Source organism: Coloeus monedula (genome assembly GCF_965178545.1).
Source record: "Coloeus monedula genome assembly, chromosome: 1".
Lineage (NCBI taxonomy): Eukaryota > Metazoa > Chordata > Aves > Passeriformes > Corvidae > Coloeus > Coloeus monedula.
This window is the reverse complement of record NC_138781.1, coordinates 92,236,268-92,256,098: the sequence shown is the minus strand read 5'-3', so window position 1 is coordinate 92,256,098 and position 19,831 is coordinate 92,236,268. Positions and strand designations below refer to the sequence as shown.

Genomic DNA, 19,831 nt, shown 5'->3' with positions numbered 1-19,831 from the left:
ACAATATATCTCCAAAGCTGTTTGTTGTTATACCACTAGCAGATGCATGGGATCTTTTCTACATCAGAGTAACTTCTTCTATGTTTGGTTCATCCCTGCATCTATGGTTCAAAGACTCCTATGCACCTCGAGGATGTTACCAAAGCCTGCAGAGAGGCTAAAAGGTATAACTTCTGTCCATTAGTGTGGACTTCTTTGGCACCCAAAGCCTTTGGTATAACTGATTTCCCCTTGTTTTAATGCGAACAAAAGAACAGATTTTTTTTAAAGTCAGCAAAGCCGCTCGTGCACTGGACTGGCTTCGCCATCTATGGTCGTGCTTGTAGATAATGACATGCAAGGAGGGAAGCTTGAGACAAAAGCTGGAATTTGAGCTGGAATTTCCCTTCCTCGATGTGTAACTCACCCTACCGCCCCAGAAGCCTTTTCCCTGCTATTGCTTAAGAACGGAGAAATCTGACTTGCAGTCCCACAAGTTTTCCAGTCATTTGCGTGTGCATCTTGTTCAGTCCATCACTTACGGCTGACGGCTCTCACAGATCAGTTTGCATGCATCCAGGGATGGTCAAAGGCAGGGACGCGCAGGGATGACCCCGGCTGCCTCAAGCTCCCCGGACTGGCTCTAAGGGACTCCCCGGGCAGCGTCCCCTCCATCCCCCTCCTGCCGGCAGAGAGGGAAAAGCCCCGTTTCCCGTCCTGCCGCCTGGGGGGGTGCATGTTTTTCGGGGACCTCGCCGTCCTTCGATGCCTTGGTGCCGCTCGGCGGCGGGCGGGTGCCACTGCCAGCCCCGGAGCTCGGCGGGACCGGGCCGGCTCCGCGGAGATGCCCCGGCACAGGGGCCAGGGGGCCGGCCCGGGGAGCCCTGGCACCATCTCTCCCGGCCGCACCGCCCCCAGCGCAAGCCGGCTGTCCCCTGGGGACACTCACCTCTGTCTCCTCGATTTCTTCTCTCTCGTCTGCCCCTCCCTCCCCCTTTCCTCAAAACCACCCCAAAGCTGTACTTGCCGCTGTAACACAACGCGTTATTGCATTTGCGGGGGAGAGGAAGAAAGCACCTGCCCTGCAGCCCAAGCCCAAAAATTAGTGTAGAGAGCACTGGGTGTATTTGGGCAGGGGGCTAGTAGCACCAGGAGCAGCAGGGGGTGACCGGGATGCTCCATCCCAAATCCAGACTTGGAGCATGCTCCTGCAGCCTGGGGGCTGCTCTTCACCTGCGAGAAAGAGAAAACTGCCCTAATCCCGGAATTTTTCCCTGGGTCGTTTGAAAGAAAGCACACCCTCGAGTAGCCTTTATCCAGGAGGGGCCAAGGCCTACTTCCCTCGGATCCCCTGGCTGAAGATGCCTCGGTCAGGACATAGAGAAAGCACTTTCACTGCAGAGAAGTGAGCCAAAAGGAGCTCCTCTGCTGCCTTCTCTCACCCACTTACATTCACCTACAAGATAACGCCAGCACTATCATAATCATTATTATTAATAATATTATTATTATTACGATTTTGACTCAGATATATCTGTATTTGGACTGGGGAAAAACTGTTCTAAAACGTTATTTTTCAATAGGCAAACTTAAAGGACTTTTATTGTAACTCTTCAGATGAAGTTTCATGAGGAAACAGGCTTTTCTCTCTCTTTTTTTTTTCTTCATTTCTGAATTCTTAACTAATGAGGATAAAATGACATTGTCACATGTGGAATTAATTGAATTCGGCCCATGCTACTTAAACTCTTTAAAACATTCCTACCTAAATGAGCTCTTTGCTAATACAAGCTTAATTTTTCTGCTCTCTAGGCCAATTTTTGCACAGTAAATGGTATTTATGCACAGGGAGGCCTAAATGTAATACCCTTTGCTGTGAGTTCTAATAAAAGGCTGCTCTGCTTTGGCTCCTTATTAGAATAACACTATAAATAATCTCTTTGTAATGAGGACTTTTTAAAAAAATGTGAAATGTTTTGCTCCAGAACCTCCTGGTGCACATTGTGCCACCATCTGGTAGATCTGGCTTTCAGGGTAGATATACCTTCCAGAACTGCATTCCAGCTGACGTAGCAAAGAGTGACAGAAGGTAAAAAAATACAATATTGGGAGAAAAGTTATAAACTACCTGATGTAAACCAACACACACACACACACATACACATAAACACCCAAACCGACAACAAAAAAAGCTGCAGTTATAATATACCTTGGGACGGGTCCATAGTGCTTACTGAAGCAAAACTCATGCTGATTTAATGTCTAAAGCTGCTGGACTTAGTCTTTAGATTGTTGTACGTTATGCTTAGAAAAGAGCTCAGAGACATTGCTTTTTCCCCTACATTAGATTAATTTTATAGAAAGAGTGCTGCTGTGGGCAGTAATGGCTGCAAAGGCACGATCACTGTTGAAGCAAGACCAGATACATAACTCAGCGGCAGCAGAAAATGAAAAATTCACCAGTGCTGAGCAAAAGATGATCTAATTCAGTTTATATTTGGATGATAGCATGTTTAGAGTCTGTATTTTCTTGCCTTTCTCCAGAAGGTCTGAAGCAATACCATGCCTCCAAAAAGCTCACTCATCTCTTCTGTGAGCGCCTTTCAGAAATAGCACACATCTTTTTCCTTTGCAATGCTTTGGTTTTTCTAAGGCAGTCACTTAGTTTTCACTTTTCTCATAGGAGATGTACTTAATCTATTGGCATTTGACATATTTTCCATCATCAATCTGTTTTGTACACTGTGAAAAGGCTCTGCTTGCAAGAAATTCCTAGTGTATATTCTCCCGTGTCTTAGTCTGAGTAACTAACACCATAAGCATGTTTCTATAGAGTCCCAGGTGGTTAACTAGAGCATGGGATAAATGACTACTAATGAAAACATATGATTCAACAATTTCTCAATTTATTGTTGCTTAAAAAAGGAAAGCCCAAGATAAATTACTTGTGGAGTAGATACATTCCCCATATTGAACAAGATTGTTGTAAGAATTTGAGAAAACTGCCTATGAATTACAAAGTCTGGTTCAGGAGTTGTTTTCTCAGTCACCACTGATGGATACATACTAACTTTTCAGTACATGTTGATTGGATGGAAATGATCAGGAGAACTAAACAAGATTTTTTTCTGAATGTCTGTGACATAAACTATGACTTATCACTGAAACTTTAATTTCTAGTCCAAAGGCCCCAAAAAGCATGAGCCTCCAGGGCAAAGGTGTATTTTGAATGACAAAACAGCCAAGAAAGAAGGCGCGGTTGGCCTCAAGGATAAGCTGGGGATAAATCTGGTCTCCAGCCCTGGGAAGACACCCACAGACTGAGCGCTAGCACCACAGAATCGCCTGAGCTAGAGCAATTAACCATCCAAAGAATTTGACTGCTAGATTCCCCTGAGGCAGGAGGCGATGGTGCAGGAAGTGGTGGAAACGCCCACATCTCTAATTTAGTAAAAGCAAGAGGACTCCTGCTGTCAGAGGACGGCAATGCCTTCCAGCCCGTGGTTCGCACACCGCTTGCTTGTGTCTCCTCTAAGAAAGGCCTTACAAGCACCTGCAAGCTGAGAAACACGGCATTCAGAAAGTTCAGGCGTTTGAGAGTTAAGGCTGCTCATGCAATTGCAGTTTGGGCTCCTTCTGCTAATGCTTTTTTTGATGACAATCTCAATTACTTGATCAGATAAGGATCTTTCCTGCAGTACTGCTGGCAGTGCTGTTAGTTTCAGCGTAGACCTTTCTGTCTAGTGAAAACTGAAGGTATTCATAAGACCTCGACCTGTTTCAGCGTGATGTTGCTTCCCATGAGCAACCCATTTTTGTGATAAGGGACAACCTTCAGGCAAGCACAAGAGGTTCTACTAAGCAACAAAAAAATTCAGGAGTGTTTTAGTCTTAATTTTTAAGGATTTACTAGGAGGAAGGTCAGTCTCTTAGCCATATCTTCACTTCAGAAAATCAGTGCAGCTCCACTGTAATCACAGACAGTTATCTCAGCTGCCAGATTTAAAATGATAGGTGTCATGTAGGCACAAACAATACATGACAAATATTCTAAGTGTTTACGATAACTGTGAAGCATTGCCCATATCACAGTGTGCTAAAGCCTGTTCCCAGGGAGGAAAAACCAGCACGCAGCTGACAGCTGCTCCCTCGCTGAGCAAATGCTTCTTCACAGGCACCACAACCCTCGGCTAGCTATTTCAAAAAGGGAGACGGGGGGCCTTCATCAGAGTTGATTATTGCCAGAAAGAATAAGCTCCAGCCTTACTCTCCTGTTAGCCTGATTTATAAGGGCTTTTCTGTTGCCATTTGTTTGCTTGTTTTCCACTGGCCTGCTCAAGTTTGCCAAGCTCAGCGAGGTAGGAAGAAGGGACTCAGTATTTTGCAGCTGAACTTGCTGTTGCTTTCCTATAGCTTTTTCCATATGCTACATGGAACATGTTGAATTTGCATGCATTTGGAATTATTTTCGCAACTTATCTTTTTCCTCTGCATGGCTATTCCTCTATTTGCAGTGAGAAACAGCATGCTACTTCACCAGACTAAAACATGGAGATGTGAATTAACATCCTCCATTTGATGCAGCTGAGCACACTTCGGTATGACAAGCAACCGCTCAGCCCAAGGGAATGAACTTATCCCTAATGCAGCCTAGGTCTTGGGCAGTCTCAGTGCCCCACCAAAAAGTAACTCAGTGCAGTCATTGATACTAAAAAAAGAAAATATTTAATTTGAGGGTTATTTTAATTTTCAGACGATTACTGACTGCTGCGTCTTCTTCTTTCTCCCTCCCTCCCCCCGATGTTTTGCTGAATTTTATTCCAGACTCTCAGAGGAGGCAGTGTGACCATGCATAACAATATAAAAACAAAAGTATAGTTATAACCAGAAGACAGCAATCCAAATCCAAGAAAAAAAAAAGCCACTTTTACAAATGCAAGGGATGAAAGGCCATGTTTTTTCCATCAACTCACGGATACCATGGCACAGCAAGAACGCGGTTGTGTCCTTAATGCCTAGCTGCAAGTCCAGCATCAGATACCAGAACCCAAGACAACTTTGCGGGCAACGGGATCTTTTTCAGTCCTGCTAGCTTTGGAGTATATTGGCATCGCTGCAGTTACATTGTATAAGATACAAAGCAAGAACATGCAATCAGATAGCGAACGCTCACTACCATGGGGTTTTACCTGAAAACAATGTTAAGTCGCGCTGTGTCTCCAGTCCCATCTCAGAAGTCATTAATAATAATAATAATAATAATAATAAATTTTTAAAAATAGGAAAACAGCGACGTTTGCCCGGCAATTACTGAGCAGGATTTACACGTCCTCTTGAAGCACATGCCAAGAGTCTTTAGTGAATCGAGGCCACGGGGACAGCCAGGGAAGGCTGGGTACTGCCCCTCGACAGCTGTGCGCCGCGGCGGGGGTTTCTGCTGGGTGGGGCGGGCAGTGGGATGCGGGAAGTCAGTGATCCATGGAAGGCCACCGCGCAACCCTTCGGCGGCGGTCCCTGCGGGAGGGCTCGGTGCTGCCAGGGCTGTGCCTGTGACCGCCCGCGCATCCCGCTCCCGGCGCATCCCGCTCCCGGCGCATCCCGCTCCCGGCGCATCCCGCTCCCGGCGCATCCTGCTCCCGCGCACGCCGCTCCCACGCGCATCCCCGCGCACACGCCGCCCCCACACCTCTTCCCCCCAACACCCTCCCACGCCGTCCCTTCGCCCACGCCCGCGGTCCCTCCGGCACCGCCCGTCCCCGGGGCTGGATCCCCCCGGCCGCCTCCCCCGCTCCCCCGCGGAGCCGCGCTCGGGCGCCGCCGCCTCCCCGCCCCGCCGCCGCCGCCATGGCGGAGCGGAGCCGCGGCGCTCGGCGGCGGCTGCTGCTGCTGCTGCTCCTGGCCGGCTCCGCCGCCAGCCCGGCGGAGGAGGGCGGCGGGCGGCGCGAGGCGGGCGGCGGGGAGCACGGGGAGGAGGCGGCGCGGCACCACGACTCCTCGTACGGCACCTTCGCCAGCGAGTTCTACGACCTGCGCTACCTCTCCGAGGAGGGTGCGGCGGCGGGTGGCGGGGCCGGGCGGGGCGCGGCGGGCGAGGGGAGCAGCCCGGCGCGGGGCCGGGAGGGCGCGGCGGGCCGGGCGGGCGCGGGGGCGGCGGGCGCGCTGTTCAGCACGAAGGCCAGCGCCCGCCGCCATCTTCCGCCGGCCGGGCGGCCTCAGGCAGCGCTGCCGCTCGGGCCGGGGCCGCCGCGGGGCCCTGCCGCCCTGCCCCGCTCTCCGCAGAGCCGCCGCCTCGCTCCACGGCCATCCCCGGACACGGGCATTCCCCCGGGCGGGAGGCCGGGCCGGGGGCCGTCGCCTTCTCGCAGAGCGGGGCCGGCCGGCGGCACCTCGCCTTCTCCTCTTGCAAAGCTTTCCGGGTTGGAAGCGTAAAAAGGAGTCCTGGGGTGTGTGGGTTTCTAAAGGACGTGTGATGGATACCCTAAAGTGTCACGAAACAGTGTGCTCGTGGGTTTGGGGGTGTGCTTTTATTTTTTTTTTTCATTTACAAATGGCGGAATGTTAGAACTCCACTTTTGCGGCTAGGCTGCATTGAAAACCATTTGTTCAATGGATTTGAAAATAAGTAAGAGGTGAGAAACTTGCATGTCCTGTGACCTGTGTTTCAGTAATGCGCCGCTACACACTGCTGTGAAATTCTGTGAACTTATTTGTGCAGGGTAATTTACCCGGCCCTTGATACAGTTGGTGGAGCTGTGATTTGCAGCTTTCAGCATACTTCTCCACTGCCATTGTCAGAAATCTAGGGAAGTGAGTCAAGGCTCCCAAATGCCCAAAGTTGTGTAGGTCAAAAGTTTGTGTGCTGATGCTGTAACTAACTGCAGTGTTCATTTCCTACTCAACGAAGCACTATGCCTACTCAATGAAGCGTTTTCAGAGGACTTTCTAGTTTCACAGCCAGCACTTTGGTTTTCATCTTGCTAAGTAAAAGAATATCCTATTAAAATACCTGTGCTTATGCAACAGCCACCAGCTCCCACAAGCCAAGACTGAATAGGTCTGTTAGTAAATGTTCTCACTTTCTCCTTGGTACTGTCGTGCAGCAGACAGAGGATTGCTTGGAATCATAGCTCTCATTGTCTGGCTCTTCTGCATCTGCCTTCACAAGTGATTGCAGGCCATAACTGCAGGCAGTTCCCTCTCTTGATACTCTCTTACCTTTTACTGCAATGTGTGTTTTATTTTACTTCATAAAGGAGGATGTATTATGAGGTCCTTTCAGTATCCATTCCTACAGCTCTGCATCTAGTGCCCTGCCTGCATTTATACCTAATGCTGTCGTTTAGGGCTGAGGAGTCAGTTCTCTTTCCTGAGGGGACTACGAGTGCACAAAGAGATAGCTGAGTGGAGATCCCTAATTGTTAGTTGACTACAGTAGTCCATGGTCCTGCTGCCTTACATTAACTTTTGCCCTTCGGCATTCTTCCCCTTCCTTGAGGAATGTAGGAGACCTGAGAAAAGTTTTGTTTTCAGTTATTCATGTTACTTTGGTACCTGGATCCAGGACTATCTGAGCAGTGAATTGTGTACTTGACAAAGTAGTCACTCGTCTGAACAGTTCAATTATCAGCAAATTAAGTGCTACTGGAACACCTTCTCTTTAGTATTAATGGTTTTTAGTCCTTGTATTTTATTTAGTAATGATTTATTCTGGTTATACAGGTTACCCTTTCCCTACTGCTCCTCCTGTGGACCCATTTGCAAAAATCAGAGTGGATGACTGTGGAAAAACCAAGGGATGCTTCAGGTCAGTCTGAGATAAGAGATAAAGATACCTTTATGTTTACAGATGCTGACTGATGGTATTGGAGACTTTGGTTAATGTTTCACAGTCATTTTAATACATGTTCATTATTTAAGAACATTCTTTGTAGTAGAGGCTATATTATTTGAGGACACTAGTTTATTTAAGAATACATGTCATAGTTATGGGAGTACAATTCCTTCACATTTCTTGTATTTTCATGAAGCACTTAAAAAGCCTGAGCAAGGAAGGTCAACAGAATAATATTGTGTGTAATTGTTTGCTGTACTGTTTGAATACTATACATTCTTACACTAAAAGAGTAATAATTGCAAACACTTAATTAATGCTACTTTATGTCCAGCAGAATATATGTTTTACTGCCATTATACCGAAATGCATTCTTCTAGGTTTTTTCTTGCAAAACCTTTATTAAGTTCCATAGCAGGAAATTTCAAGGAAAAATTTATGTTTATTTAATTCCATTTAGGTATGGTAAACCTGGATGTAATGCAGAAACTTGTGACTACTTCCTAAGCTACCGCAGAATTGGAGCTGATGTTGAATTTGAGTTGAGTGCTGACACAGATGGCTGGGTGGCAGTGGGATTTTCCTCAGACAAGAAAATGGTAAGATGTGTACAGTTCTTTATGTTGGCTATATATGCACTTTCACATGCTAGGATTTCAATGGTTTATATATATTTGTATATTTGATTGGTGGGAAACAGAGCATTTAAGGTAGAAGTGACTTACTGAAAACAAAGCACCATTCAGTAGCCCCCCTGGGAGCACTGACTCACAGAAAACTGCTTCATCCTTCCTAACATCTCCTTTTCCTTCTTCTCTGAGAACTACAACAGTATTTCAGTTCAGCTCTGAATGTTTGAATGTCACTAGCTTTTTGCCTTTTTATTAGAAAAGCCCTCAGGGATAAGCCAATTCACATGGAAATGTCCTGTTGTGCTTTATGTCAGTGTAATTTGGGCAAAAGACACACCATAAACTGAATAGCAAGTGATTTTATTCTTCAGTAAATCAGCTGACTTTCAGCAATATAAATTTTTATTTCACTGTTTAATTTAGGAAATTTTTGTGTTTCTTTCATACCTATGTGTTGTTCCAGGCAAGCCACAAATGTGTGAGAAAATGATTCCTGCTAATTTAAACATATATATACTCTAGAAAGCAGTCTTGTTAAAATTTCTTCCCTCTTCTGGATTTTTATTTGATTTGGTTTTATGCTTATTCCTGTACTTACTTTTTCATTCAAAAGCTCTACTTTTCATTGAGTTTTAATGAGCAAAACAGAAGCATGTAATGTGTAGACTTCAGAAAACCTGGGCAGTAGGTGACTTATGCAAAGATGTTTTGTCTGTGATCCTGGTAAAATGTTTAGGATTAAAATTCAGTTTATAATATAGGTGTTCATGTACAGAAACATGCATGAGTATATAAAACAATACTGGGCCTATGTCCTAAATCACAAGTCAAAGAAAGGACTGTTTCTTCTAAGGTTGAAAGTAGCAGTCTGAAAAAATACAGGAATTAGACATCCTGGCCTAGAACCTACAAAAAAAAAATTATTTGGAAGACTTGCACTGACTTAACAGCATTTTTACCAGACCCAAAATGAAAAACAGAAAGCAAAGGTGCTTCTCAGTCATTATTACACATGCTTTAATATGACACTGGAAATAAACACAATGAAGATAGAAGGTTTTTGTGTCATACAGAACAGTTCCTGTCACAAGAACCAATTTGTGGTTTTGATGTAAAGAATGGCTTTACAGCCAAAATGTGGGAAGAGTTTAGAAGCCTGGCAATGCAAGTTCTCAACAGGGTTTTCAAAGCAGCTCAGCACCTTTAAGTATTTGTCCCCAGGCTATCAGATTGTGTTTCCAGTTTGTAGCTCTGAGGTACCTGCAGTGGACTGCAGGGTCCCACTGCCCTCCTCTCATCAGCCACTTCATATCATGTTGTCTCGGTTTTGAAAGACAGGTGTCTGCTAAGGAAGGCAGAAGCCCCCCTTGAAGTGGCAGATATAACCCTTTTTCCCTCCAAGTTATTATATTTTGAAATCAAGGGCCTTCAGGCAGAGATGTGGGAAATAGGAATAACAGTTCTTTACTATATATATATATATATATATATGTATATGTATATAACCAGTCAAACAAAAACAACAACAACAACTATGACAGTAACAGCACACACAAACCCAGTGCCAGCCTTCTCGGCTGTCAGGCTATTTCCCCTCAGGTGCAGTTCCGCTCGCAGCCGGCAGGGGCGCTGGCGGCTCCCGGTGAGCAGGGCAGGTGCGATGGTTCCCCCGCGGCTGCAGGGGGCGCTCCGGAGCGAGCTCGGGAAACACGCGGGCAATGGCGGTCTGGGATCCCGGGAAGGGAAGGAACAAAGGCTTCACAAACCGCTGGGCAGCCGATCCCGGACTCTCAGGAGCAGCAGGCTGGAAACGGCAGGCAGGAGCGGCAGGGACGAACGCAAATCCCGGGTGGCAGGCGAGATGTATCCAGATGGGAGAACCCCACGGGTGCCCAGGCAGGCAGGGCGAGCAGGGCTGCAGCGTAGCGAAAAACTCGAAGCAGCAGCAGTGGGGCAGGGCAGCCACAGCTCGGCCTCCAGCAGGGCAGGGAAAGCGGCTTTTGGGGTCCCGGCGTTGTTTCCAGCAGGAAGAGAAGAACGGCCAAAAAAAAGAAGAAGCAGCAGCTCCTTTCTCTGCAGCTTCTCTCTCCGGACGCTCAGAGCGAACTGCCCCCACACCCAGGTGTAGACAAAAAAGTAGCCAGGCCCGCCCCACTCCCTTTTTGTCTTTCTTAAGTACAGCTATTTGTCCCCTAGCAACATGCATATGGGAGAAAATTCCTTTAACAGAAAAAAAACCTAAGACTAAACTAAACCCCAACATTATCCACCCCGAATTTTTTCCCATACTAACATGTTACATGAAACTTAACTTTTTTTCTTAACCATATAAATCTATGCATTACCCAAATTATACACAAATATACATGCTGATAGTGATACAAGTACAGAGTCATGGGTAGTTCACCCTAAAACAAGGTCCCCTTGAGGTAAGCATCGGGTCTCTCCATCCTTTTGCATCACCCACCAGGTGCAACCTGGTCCCTGAGCAAAAACGACCCCACGGATGGGTTTGTCTTTGCTCAAGGCAGACTTTACCCAAACAGTTTTTCCAAGCATACCTCTCATGTGCACCACTGGAACCTTATCTCCGTCTGTTGTTTGTAGGGGTTCGGATTGGGCAGGGCCTGCTCGGCTGGTGGAGCCTCGGGTGTTAACTAACCAGGTGGCTCTTGCTAAATGCATCTCCCAGTTTTTGAAAGTCCCCCCACCCAGTGCCTTCAAGGTGGTTTTAAGCAATCCATTACACCGCTCAACCTTCCCAGCTGCTGGTGCATGGTAAGGGATGTGGTACACCCACTCTATGCCATGTTCTCTAGCCCAGGTGTTTATAAGGCTGTTCTTGAAATGAGTCCCATTGTCAGACTCGATTCTCTCAGGGGTGCCATGCCTCCAAAGGACTTGCTTTTCCAGGCCCAGGATGGTGTTCCGGGCAGTAGCGTGAGGCACAGGGTAGGTCTCCAGCCATCCAGTGGTGGCTTCTACCATTGTGAGCACATAGCGCTTGCCTTGGCGGGTTTGAGGCAGTGTGATGTAATCAATCTGCCAGGCCTCCCCATACTTGTATTTGGACCATCGCCCACCGTACCACAGAGGCTTCACCCGCTTGGCCTGCTTGATCGCAGCGCATGTCTCACAATCATGGATAACCTGGGAGATACTGTCCATGGTTAGATCCACCCCTCGGTCTCGTGCCCACTTATAGGTGGCATCTCTGCCCTGATGACCTGAGGCATCATGGGCCCATCGAGCTAGGAACAGTTCTCCTTTATGTTGCCAATCTAAGTCTATCTGGGACACCTCTATTTTCGCAGCCTGATCTACCTGTTTGTTGTTACGATGTTCTTCATTAGCCCGGCTCTTGGGGATGTGAGCATCTACATGACGGACCTTCACGGATAGCTTCTCTACCCGAGTGGCAATGTCTTTCCACTCTTCAGCAGCCCAGATTGGTTTTCCTCTGCGCTGCCAGTTTGCCTTATTCCACCTTTCTAGCCAACCCCACAGAGCATTGGCTACCATCCATGAATCAGTGTAGAGGTAGAGCTTTGGCCACTTCTCTCTTTCAGCTATGTCCAGAGCTAATTGAACAGCTTTGAGCTCAGCAAATTGGCTCGATCCACCTTCTCCTTCAGTAGCCTGTGCAACTTGTCGTGTGGGGCTCCATACAGCGGCTTTCCATTTCCGGCTAGCGCCTACAATTCGGCAGGAACCATCAGTGAAGAGGGCGTATTGTCTTTCACTCTCTGGTAGCTCGTTATATGGTGGGGCTTCTTCAGCACGTGTCACCTGCTCCTCTTCTTCTTCAGAAGATAACCCAAAAGTCTCACCTTCCGGCCAGTTCGTAATTATTTCCAAGATCCCAGGGCGACTTGGGTTTCCAATTCGAGCGCGCTGCGTGATGAGGGCAATCCATTTGCTCCAAGTAGCGTCGGTGGCGTGATGCGTGGAGGGAACCTTTCCTTTGAACATCCACCCCAGCACCGGTAGTCGGGGTGCCAGGAGGAGTTGTGCCTCTGTGCCAATTACTTCTGAGGCAGCCTGGACTCCTTCATAAGCTGCCAGGATTTCCTTCTCTGTGGGAGTGTAGTTGGCTTCAGACCCTCTGTAGCTTCGGCTCCAGAATCCCAGTGGTCGGCCCCGAGTCTCACCAGGCACCTTCTGCCAGAGGCTCCAGGACAGACCATTGTTCCCGGCTGCAGAGTAGAGCACGTTCTTCACCTCTGGTCCTGTCCTGACTGGGCCAAGGGCTACGGCGTGAGCAATTTCCTGTTTGATCTGGGCGAAGGCTTGCTGCTGTTCAGGGCCCCAGTGGAAATCGTTCTTCTTGCGGGTAACCAGGTAGAGAGGACTCACGATCTGGCTGTACTCGGGAATGTGCATCCTCCAGAAACCTATAGCGCCTAGGAAAGCTTGTGTTTCCTTCTTGTTGGTCGGTGGAGACATCGCAGTGATCTTATTGATGACCTCAGTAGGAATCTGACGCCGTCCATCTTGCCACTTTACTCCCAGGAACTGGATCTCTCGGGCAGGTCCCTTGACCTTGCTCTTCTTGATGGCAAAACCAGCTTGCAGGAGAATTTGAATTATTCTCTCTCCTTTCTCAAACACTTCGGTCGCGGTGTTCCCCCACACAATGATGTCATCAATGTACTGCAGATGTTCTGGAGCCCCACCCTTTTCTAGTGCAGTCTGGATCAGTCCATGACAGATGGTGGGACTGTGCTTCCACCCCTGGGGCAGTCGGTTCCAGGTGTACTGCACGCCCCTCCATGTGAAGGCAAACTGAGGCCTGCACTCTGCTGCCAGAGGAATAGAGAAGAATGCATTGGCAATGTCAATAGTGGCGTACCACTTTGCTGCTTTGGACTCCAGCTCGTACTGGAGCTCCAACATGTCCGGCACGGCAGCGCTCAGCGGTGGAGTCACTTCATTCAGGGCACGATAGTCCACAGTCAGTCTCCATTCCCCATCAGACTTGCGCACAGGCCAGATGGGGCTGTTGAAGGGTGAGTGGGTCTTGCTGACCACCCCTTGGCTCTCCAGCTCGCGGATCATCTTGTGGATGGGGATCACAGCATCTCGATTTGTCCGATACTGCCGGCGGTGCACTGTCGAGGTGGCAATTGGCACTCGTTGCTCTTCCACTTTCAGGAGCCCAACTGCAGAAGGATTCTCAGATAGTCCAGACAGGGTGTCCAATTGCCTAATGCCCTCTGCCTCCACAGCAGCAATACCAAATGCCCACCTGAGTCCTTTTGGGTCTTTGTAATAGCCATTCCGGAGGAAGTCTATGCCCAGAATACACGGGGCCTCTGGGCCGGTCACAATCGGATGCTTTTGCCACTCCTTCCCAGTCAGGCTCACCTCAGCTTCCAAAAGGGTCAACTGCTGTGATCCCCCGGTCACCCCAGCGATGGATACAGGTTCTGCCCCCACATGTCCCGATGGCATTAAAGTACACTGTGCCCCAGTATCAACCAATGCATCATATTTTTGTGGCTCTGATGTGCCAGGCCATCGGATCCACACCGTCCAGAAAACTCGGTTCTCCCGTGCCTCTTCCTGGCTAGAGGCAGGGCCCCTCTAGCCCTGGTTATCATTCTTTCCCTGGGCGTACATGCTCGAGGTACCTTCAAGGGGATCCGACATATCATCCTCCCTTCTGAAATATCTGGCAGCTCGGTCACGGGAGGCTGAGGCTACCTTCACCTTAGCGGAACCCCCTCGGTTAGTGCCTCCCTCCTTGAGTTCACGCACCCGCGCTGCCAGGACAGAGGTGGGTTTCCCATCCCACCTTCTCATGTCTTCCCCATGCTCACACAGGAAAAACCACAGCTCAGCTCGTGGGGTGTACCCTCTCTCTCTAGCAGGGGGACGACGGGCTCTGACTTGGGGGCCTGTGACTCGCACTGGTGCCACACTGACCCTCCTCATCTCCTCCCTCATCTCCTCCCTCATCTCCTCCCTCATTTCCTTCCTCATCTCCTTCATCTCCTCTTTGAGGTCCTGGACCACAGCAGAGACATGAGCTTTCAGCGGGCCATTGATCATGCTGTCATAATGCCTGAGCTTGCTGGCAACAGAGCCCACGGTTTCTCGGGTATTGTCAGCATCAATCGTTGCAATGAAGGTGGTGTATTGCGATGGCCCCAGCCTTGCCAGGTTCCACATCATCTGTCCTGTGCACCTGACCTTATCGGGGTCATTATCATGCTGTCCATCCCTCCCAAAGAGTACCTCTAATATTGCCACCTCTCTTAGCTGTTGAATCCCTTGCTCGAGTGTCTTCCACTGCATTCTATGATGGTACTCCTGCATTCTTTCTTTGTGAATGAACCTTTCTCTCACACTCATTAAGAGCCGCTCCCAGAGAGAAAGGGGCCCTGGCTCCCTCACAAATACCTGGTCCACACCTGGGTCCTGGGTCAATGATCCCAGATACCTTGCCTCACCACTATCCAGTTGCACACTTGTGCCCATAAGGTCCCAAACCCGAAGCAGCCAGGTGGTATAAGGCTCACGCCCCCTTCGCGCAATGTCGTTTCGCATAGTGCGGAGACTGTCGTACGACAGGGACTCAGTGATGATTTCTGGCTCTGGCTCTCCTGCTGGTTGTGAGGGCCCTGGTTGTCCATCATCATTAACTGGTCGTACTGATTTGGTCTTACACTTCCTCCTTTGCACAGGGGCGACTGCTGCTGGCTGTGGTTGTCCTTGTGGTTCAGCTGAAGCCTGGACGGTTGTAACATCCGTGGGTTCTACTGCTGTACCATCGGACTCACCCTCTTTGGGGCAGGGAGAGGGCTTTTCACTAGCTGAGGAGGTGTATTCCCTTAGCAATTGGCATATCTCCTGGCGCACCTGGCCCATCTCCTGGCACATCTCCTTGCGCACCTGGCCCATCTCCTGGCACATCTCCTTGCGCACCTGGCCCATCTCCTGGCACATCTCCTGGCGCACCTGGCCCATCTCCTGGCATATCCCCTGGCGCACCTGGCCCATCTCTTGGCACATCTCTTGCATCCCTTTTGCCAGTACCCCCACCCAGTTTGGGTAGTCCATTTCTGAGGTGGACTGTTGGGCGGTATCAGTCTGTGGGGCGGGGTCTCTAGTGTCTGGGGCTACGTCAGTCTCTGGGGTAGGATCTCTAGTGTCTGGGGCCGTGCCAGGTTCTGGGGCAGGATAGGGCTCTGGGGTAGGATCTCTTGTGTCTGGGGCCATGTCAGGTTCTGGGGCAGGATCAGGCTCTGGGGTAGGAACTCTACTCTCTGGGGCCAGGTCAGGTTCTGGGGCAGGATCTCTAGTCTCTGGGGCTGGTGTCCGGGTAGATATCCAAGCCAATCTCAACTTATCCTTGAGTGCTAAATAGAGTAGGCCTATCAGCAGCAGATGGTTAATATTCAGAGGGAATTTAAACCCTTCGAAAATTGATGGGGTGGGCCCGAAGAACTGGTTGAGGGGTTGGGGGAAAACTTCCCCTGGTGTCATTTCCTCACAGAAGGTACCATTGTTAACATAACCCCAAAAACATGTGCTCAGTGTGTGATAGCCGTTTATCCATGTGCCCACATTCCGGAGGAAGCTAAAAACCCATGAATTCCTCACCTTCTCAACCCATAACGCAAGCTGGATAACAGCAATGGTAGCCTTAGTCAGAGGACCCAGATTCAAGTAAGGAGCTGCAAAGGGGAAGAATATAGCTACGGCCACATGCCACCCGAACCAGGGTAAACTAGACCACATAGTGCAGCCTAACAAGGTTCCTATATCTGGCACACAAAATAAAGTTCCAAGAACTGTTATTCCTTTTTTTTCACCTCTCTCTCTTAATGCCCTCAGGCCCCACGTTGGGCGCCAAGATCTGTCTCGGTTTTGAAAGACAGGTGTCTGCTAAGGAAGGCAGAAGCCCCCCTTGAAGTGGCAGATATAACCCTTTTTCCCTCCAAGTTATTATATTTTGAAATCAAGGGCCTTCAGGCAGAGATGTGGGAAATAGGAATAACAGTTCTTTACTATATATATATATATATATATATGTATATGTATATAACCAGTCAAACAAAAACAACAACAACAACTATGACAGTAACAGCACACACAAACCCAGTGCCAGCCTTCTCGGCTGTCAGGCTATTTCCCCTCAGGTGCAGTTCCGCTCGCAGCCGGCAGGGGCGCTGGCGGCTCCCGGTGAGCAGGGCAGGTGCGATGGTTCCCCCGCGGCTGCAGGGGGCGCTCCGGAGCGAGCTCGGGAAACACGCGGGCAATGGCGGTCTGGGATCCCGGGAAGGGAAGGAACAAAGGCTTCACAAACCGCTGGGCAGCCGATCCCGGACTCTCAGGAGCAGCAGGCTGGAAACGGCAGGCAGGAGCGGCAGGGACGAACGCAAATCCCGGGTGGCAGGCGAGATGTATCCAGATGGGAGAACCCCACGGGTGCCCAGGCAGGCAGGGCGAGCAGGGCTGCAGCGTAGCGAAAAACTCGAAGCAGCAGCAGCGGGGCAGGGCAGCCACAGCTCGGCCTCCAGCAGGGCAGGGAAAGCGGCTTTTGGGGTCCCGGCGTTGTTTCCAGCAGGAAGAGAAGAACGGCCAAAAAAAAGAAGAAGCAGCAGCTCCTTTCTCTGCAGCTTCTCTCTCCGGACGCTCAGAGCGAACTGCCCCCACACCCAGGTGTAGACAAAAAAGTAGCCAGGCCCGCCCCACTCCCTTTTTGTCTTTCTTAAGTACAGCTATTTGTCCCCTAGCAACATGCATATGGGAGAAAATTCCTTTAACAGAAAAAAAACCTAAGACTAAACTAAACCCCAACACATGTAATGCCCGTAAGTCAGCTGGGCTAAACCAGCCAGCATCTGTCTTCCTCTCTGGCTCCCCTGCTGACTCCATCTTTTTCATAACTTCCAGGATGTTTTGGTGTCCTGGTATGCACAGGCTTTGATGGTAAAATGGCTCTGAGTCAAAACAGCTTAGCTGTGAGAAATGGGCTGTGCTTTGGAGGCCCTAATCAAAATGGTGTGGCCTGGATAGCTTCAGAAGTTCAGGAAAAAAAACTACTTTGTGTCCTCAATAGATTTTTTAAAAGTCCTATGACCTATTTCTTTGTATCAAATAACATTTGCTTTTCCACTTGCAGGCTTTTGTGCCTTGGCAGGATTTTGTAATGTCATTCTGTTAACTGAAATGCAAAATGTTTTTTTCTTTCTTTTTTAGTTTTCTCCTTCAGTGTAAAAACAGCTTTATTTTTGCCTTTTTCTCCTTAAGAATGAGGGATTTGTGCTTAGATGTATAAAAGTTAAGTTGGAAAATAAGTTATGGAGAGCAATCATAATCTCAAGACAGAAGCTGGAAAGGTTGTCTGTAGCAGCACCAAGGTGCAGAAACTGTTCAAGCATGTGTTTTACCTAGTTGTCCCCTCTTTCCCCTCACTTTTGGCACATATTTTACAAATGCCCATTGCAATATTCCCACAGTGCTGAAATACATGCTTTTTCTCTCTTTTCCCTGTAACAAAGAACTGAGGGGTGATCACACTAGCAAGCATCACGTCTATCATCAGTATGACATATCAGAAAGATGAGTATGGGAGGAGCAGGGCCTGTGTTTAATACAGCACTGATAGCTGTGGCACTCATCCAGCTTGGATAGTGTTTTAATGGCTCTTGGTGCTAAGGCTTCTATGAGATAGCACTCCTGAAGTTAATGCTCATCCCTGAGTGATACAGGGCTCTACCACTTTGTCAGTCCCCTTGAGTAACTGTTCCAGCAACTGCTTTGGTATTTCAATGAATGACCTCCACAAATAAGTGTCTCCTTCTTCCTTCTGTCTGTTGGTTCTTTGCTGGCTGTTTATGCTAAGTGAAGAAGCACATGTTGATTACTTTTTTCCTTGTATCTTATGGCACACTGTATTCTGTTATTACATGCTGAACATTTCTTATAAGAGATAAAAGAGATAGGAAAAGTGATGTTCCCTTAAGTGAACATGAGAAGAGATTAGAAAAGACTTACTTTAATTGACGCTATTATTTTCTCATATGTAGTAGATTTATTTCCTCTGTCTCACTAAATAGTGTATTGGTTTTCTGTCCATGATTTGATGCAGTGGATTTTGTACACATCACAGATTCAAGACTGCCACATTTTATGAAGCAGTATCCCAGAACTTCACAAATAGCGAAGAAAACAGCCTTCCACAGATCAATTAATTTTGTGATATCAGAGTGTTATCATATCCTACAAATATATGTTAAGTAAATAACTTTTAGAAAGATCCAAAAGAGAATTCAGAGATAGTAAGGGTAAGTAACTATTGCTACCCAGTTACATGCTTTTCAATCTTACTGAAGACACCTGGTTAGGGGAACAAATATTTGTGTATATATAACGTAGAAAGAAGGAAGGAGTGTCCCAGGTCTTGATTAGTTTTGAATTACATAAATGAGGAAGTGGTTTATGACACTTTTGTTTTCCATCTTCCAATTTTTTTTTAACCTTGTAGGGAGGAGATGATGTCATGGCTTGCGTTCATGATGATAACGGAAGAGTCCGAATACAGCACTTCTATAATGTTGGTCAGTGGGCTAAAGAAATCCAGAGAAATCCTGCTCGAGATGAGGAAGGGGTTTTTGAAAATAACCGTGTAACGTGTCGATTCAAGCGTCCTGTGTATGTTCCCCGAGAAGAAACCATCGTAGATTTGCACTTGAGTTGGTACTACCTGTTTGCTTGGGGTCCAGCAATCCAGGGTAAGCTGATCTCTGTTACCAGCAGAACTGATGTGCTGAGATGGATAAATGTCTTTCAATAACATGATTCTTACTAGACATGCCCTCCCCCCTAAATTTTTGTTTTTTTAATGAGCTAAAATTCTGGCAGCATGAGGCTTAAAAATGGATAAAAAGAAAGACAGGAGTCCAACATGTCTTGTTTTTTTGGCTATATACCCACTATCACCACTTCCCAAAGCTGAATTTAGAAGAGCTTTGTAACTAGAAGTTCTTAATTCCTTTGAAGGATGTTTGTTGTTTACTTGAATTTCATTTGTTTTATTCAGAAATTTAATTTCAGAAAGGAAAGAAATGAGCCTACTCCCTGACAGTGTAATATTGCATGCTTTTGTAGGTTTGAAAATTACCTGTCTGCCTACCTGTTTCTTTGGTGGAGTTACAGAAAAAATTGCATCTGACATTATTTCTTTCTGCCCTTACCTGCTAAAGGTTCTATAACTCGTCACGATATAGACTCTCCACCCGTGTCAGAGCGTGTTGTCAGTATTTACAAGTATGAAGATATTTTCATGCCTTCGGCTGCCTATCAGACCTTCTCTTCTCCTTTCTGCTTGCTCCTCATTGTTGCACTGACCTTCTATTTATTGATGGGAACCCCATGA

At 48.0% G+C, this 19,831-nt stretch overlaps 1 protein-coding gene across 1 annotated transcript; it reads left to right on the top strand.

Moving 5' to 3' along the window:
* Positions 1-5,823: 5,823 nt before the first annotated feature.
* Positions 5,824-19,831, top strand: FRRS1L (ferric chelate reductase 1 like; the record flags this gene model as incomplete). The annotated part of the gene is made up of 5 exons (XM_082291590.1): positions 5,824-6,028; positions 7,699-7,783; positions 8,271-8,409; positions 18,941-19,187; positions 19,659-19,831. The coding sequence occupies 5 exons, from the start codon at positions 5,824-5,826 to the stop codon at positions 19,829-19,831; spliced, it is 849 nt and encodes a 282-aa protein (XP_082147716.1).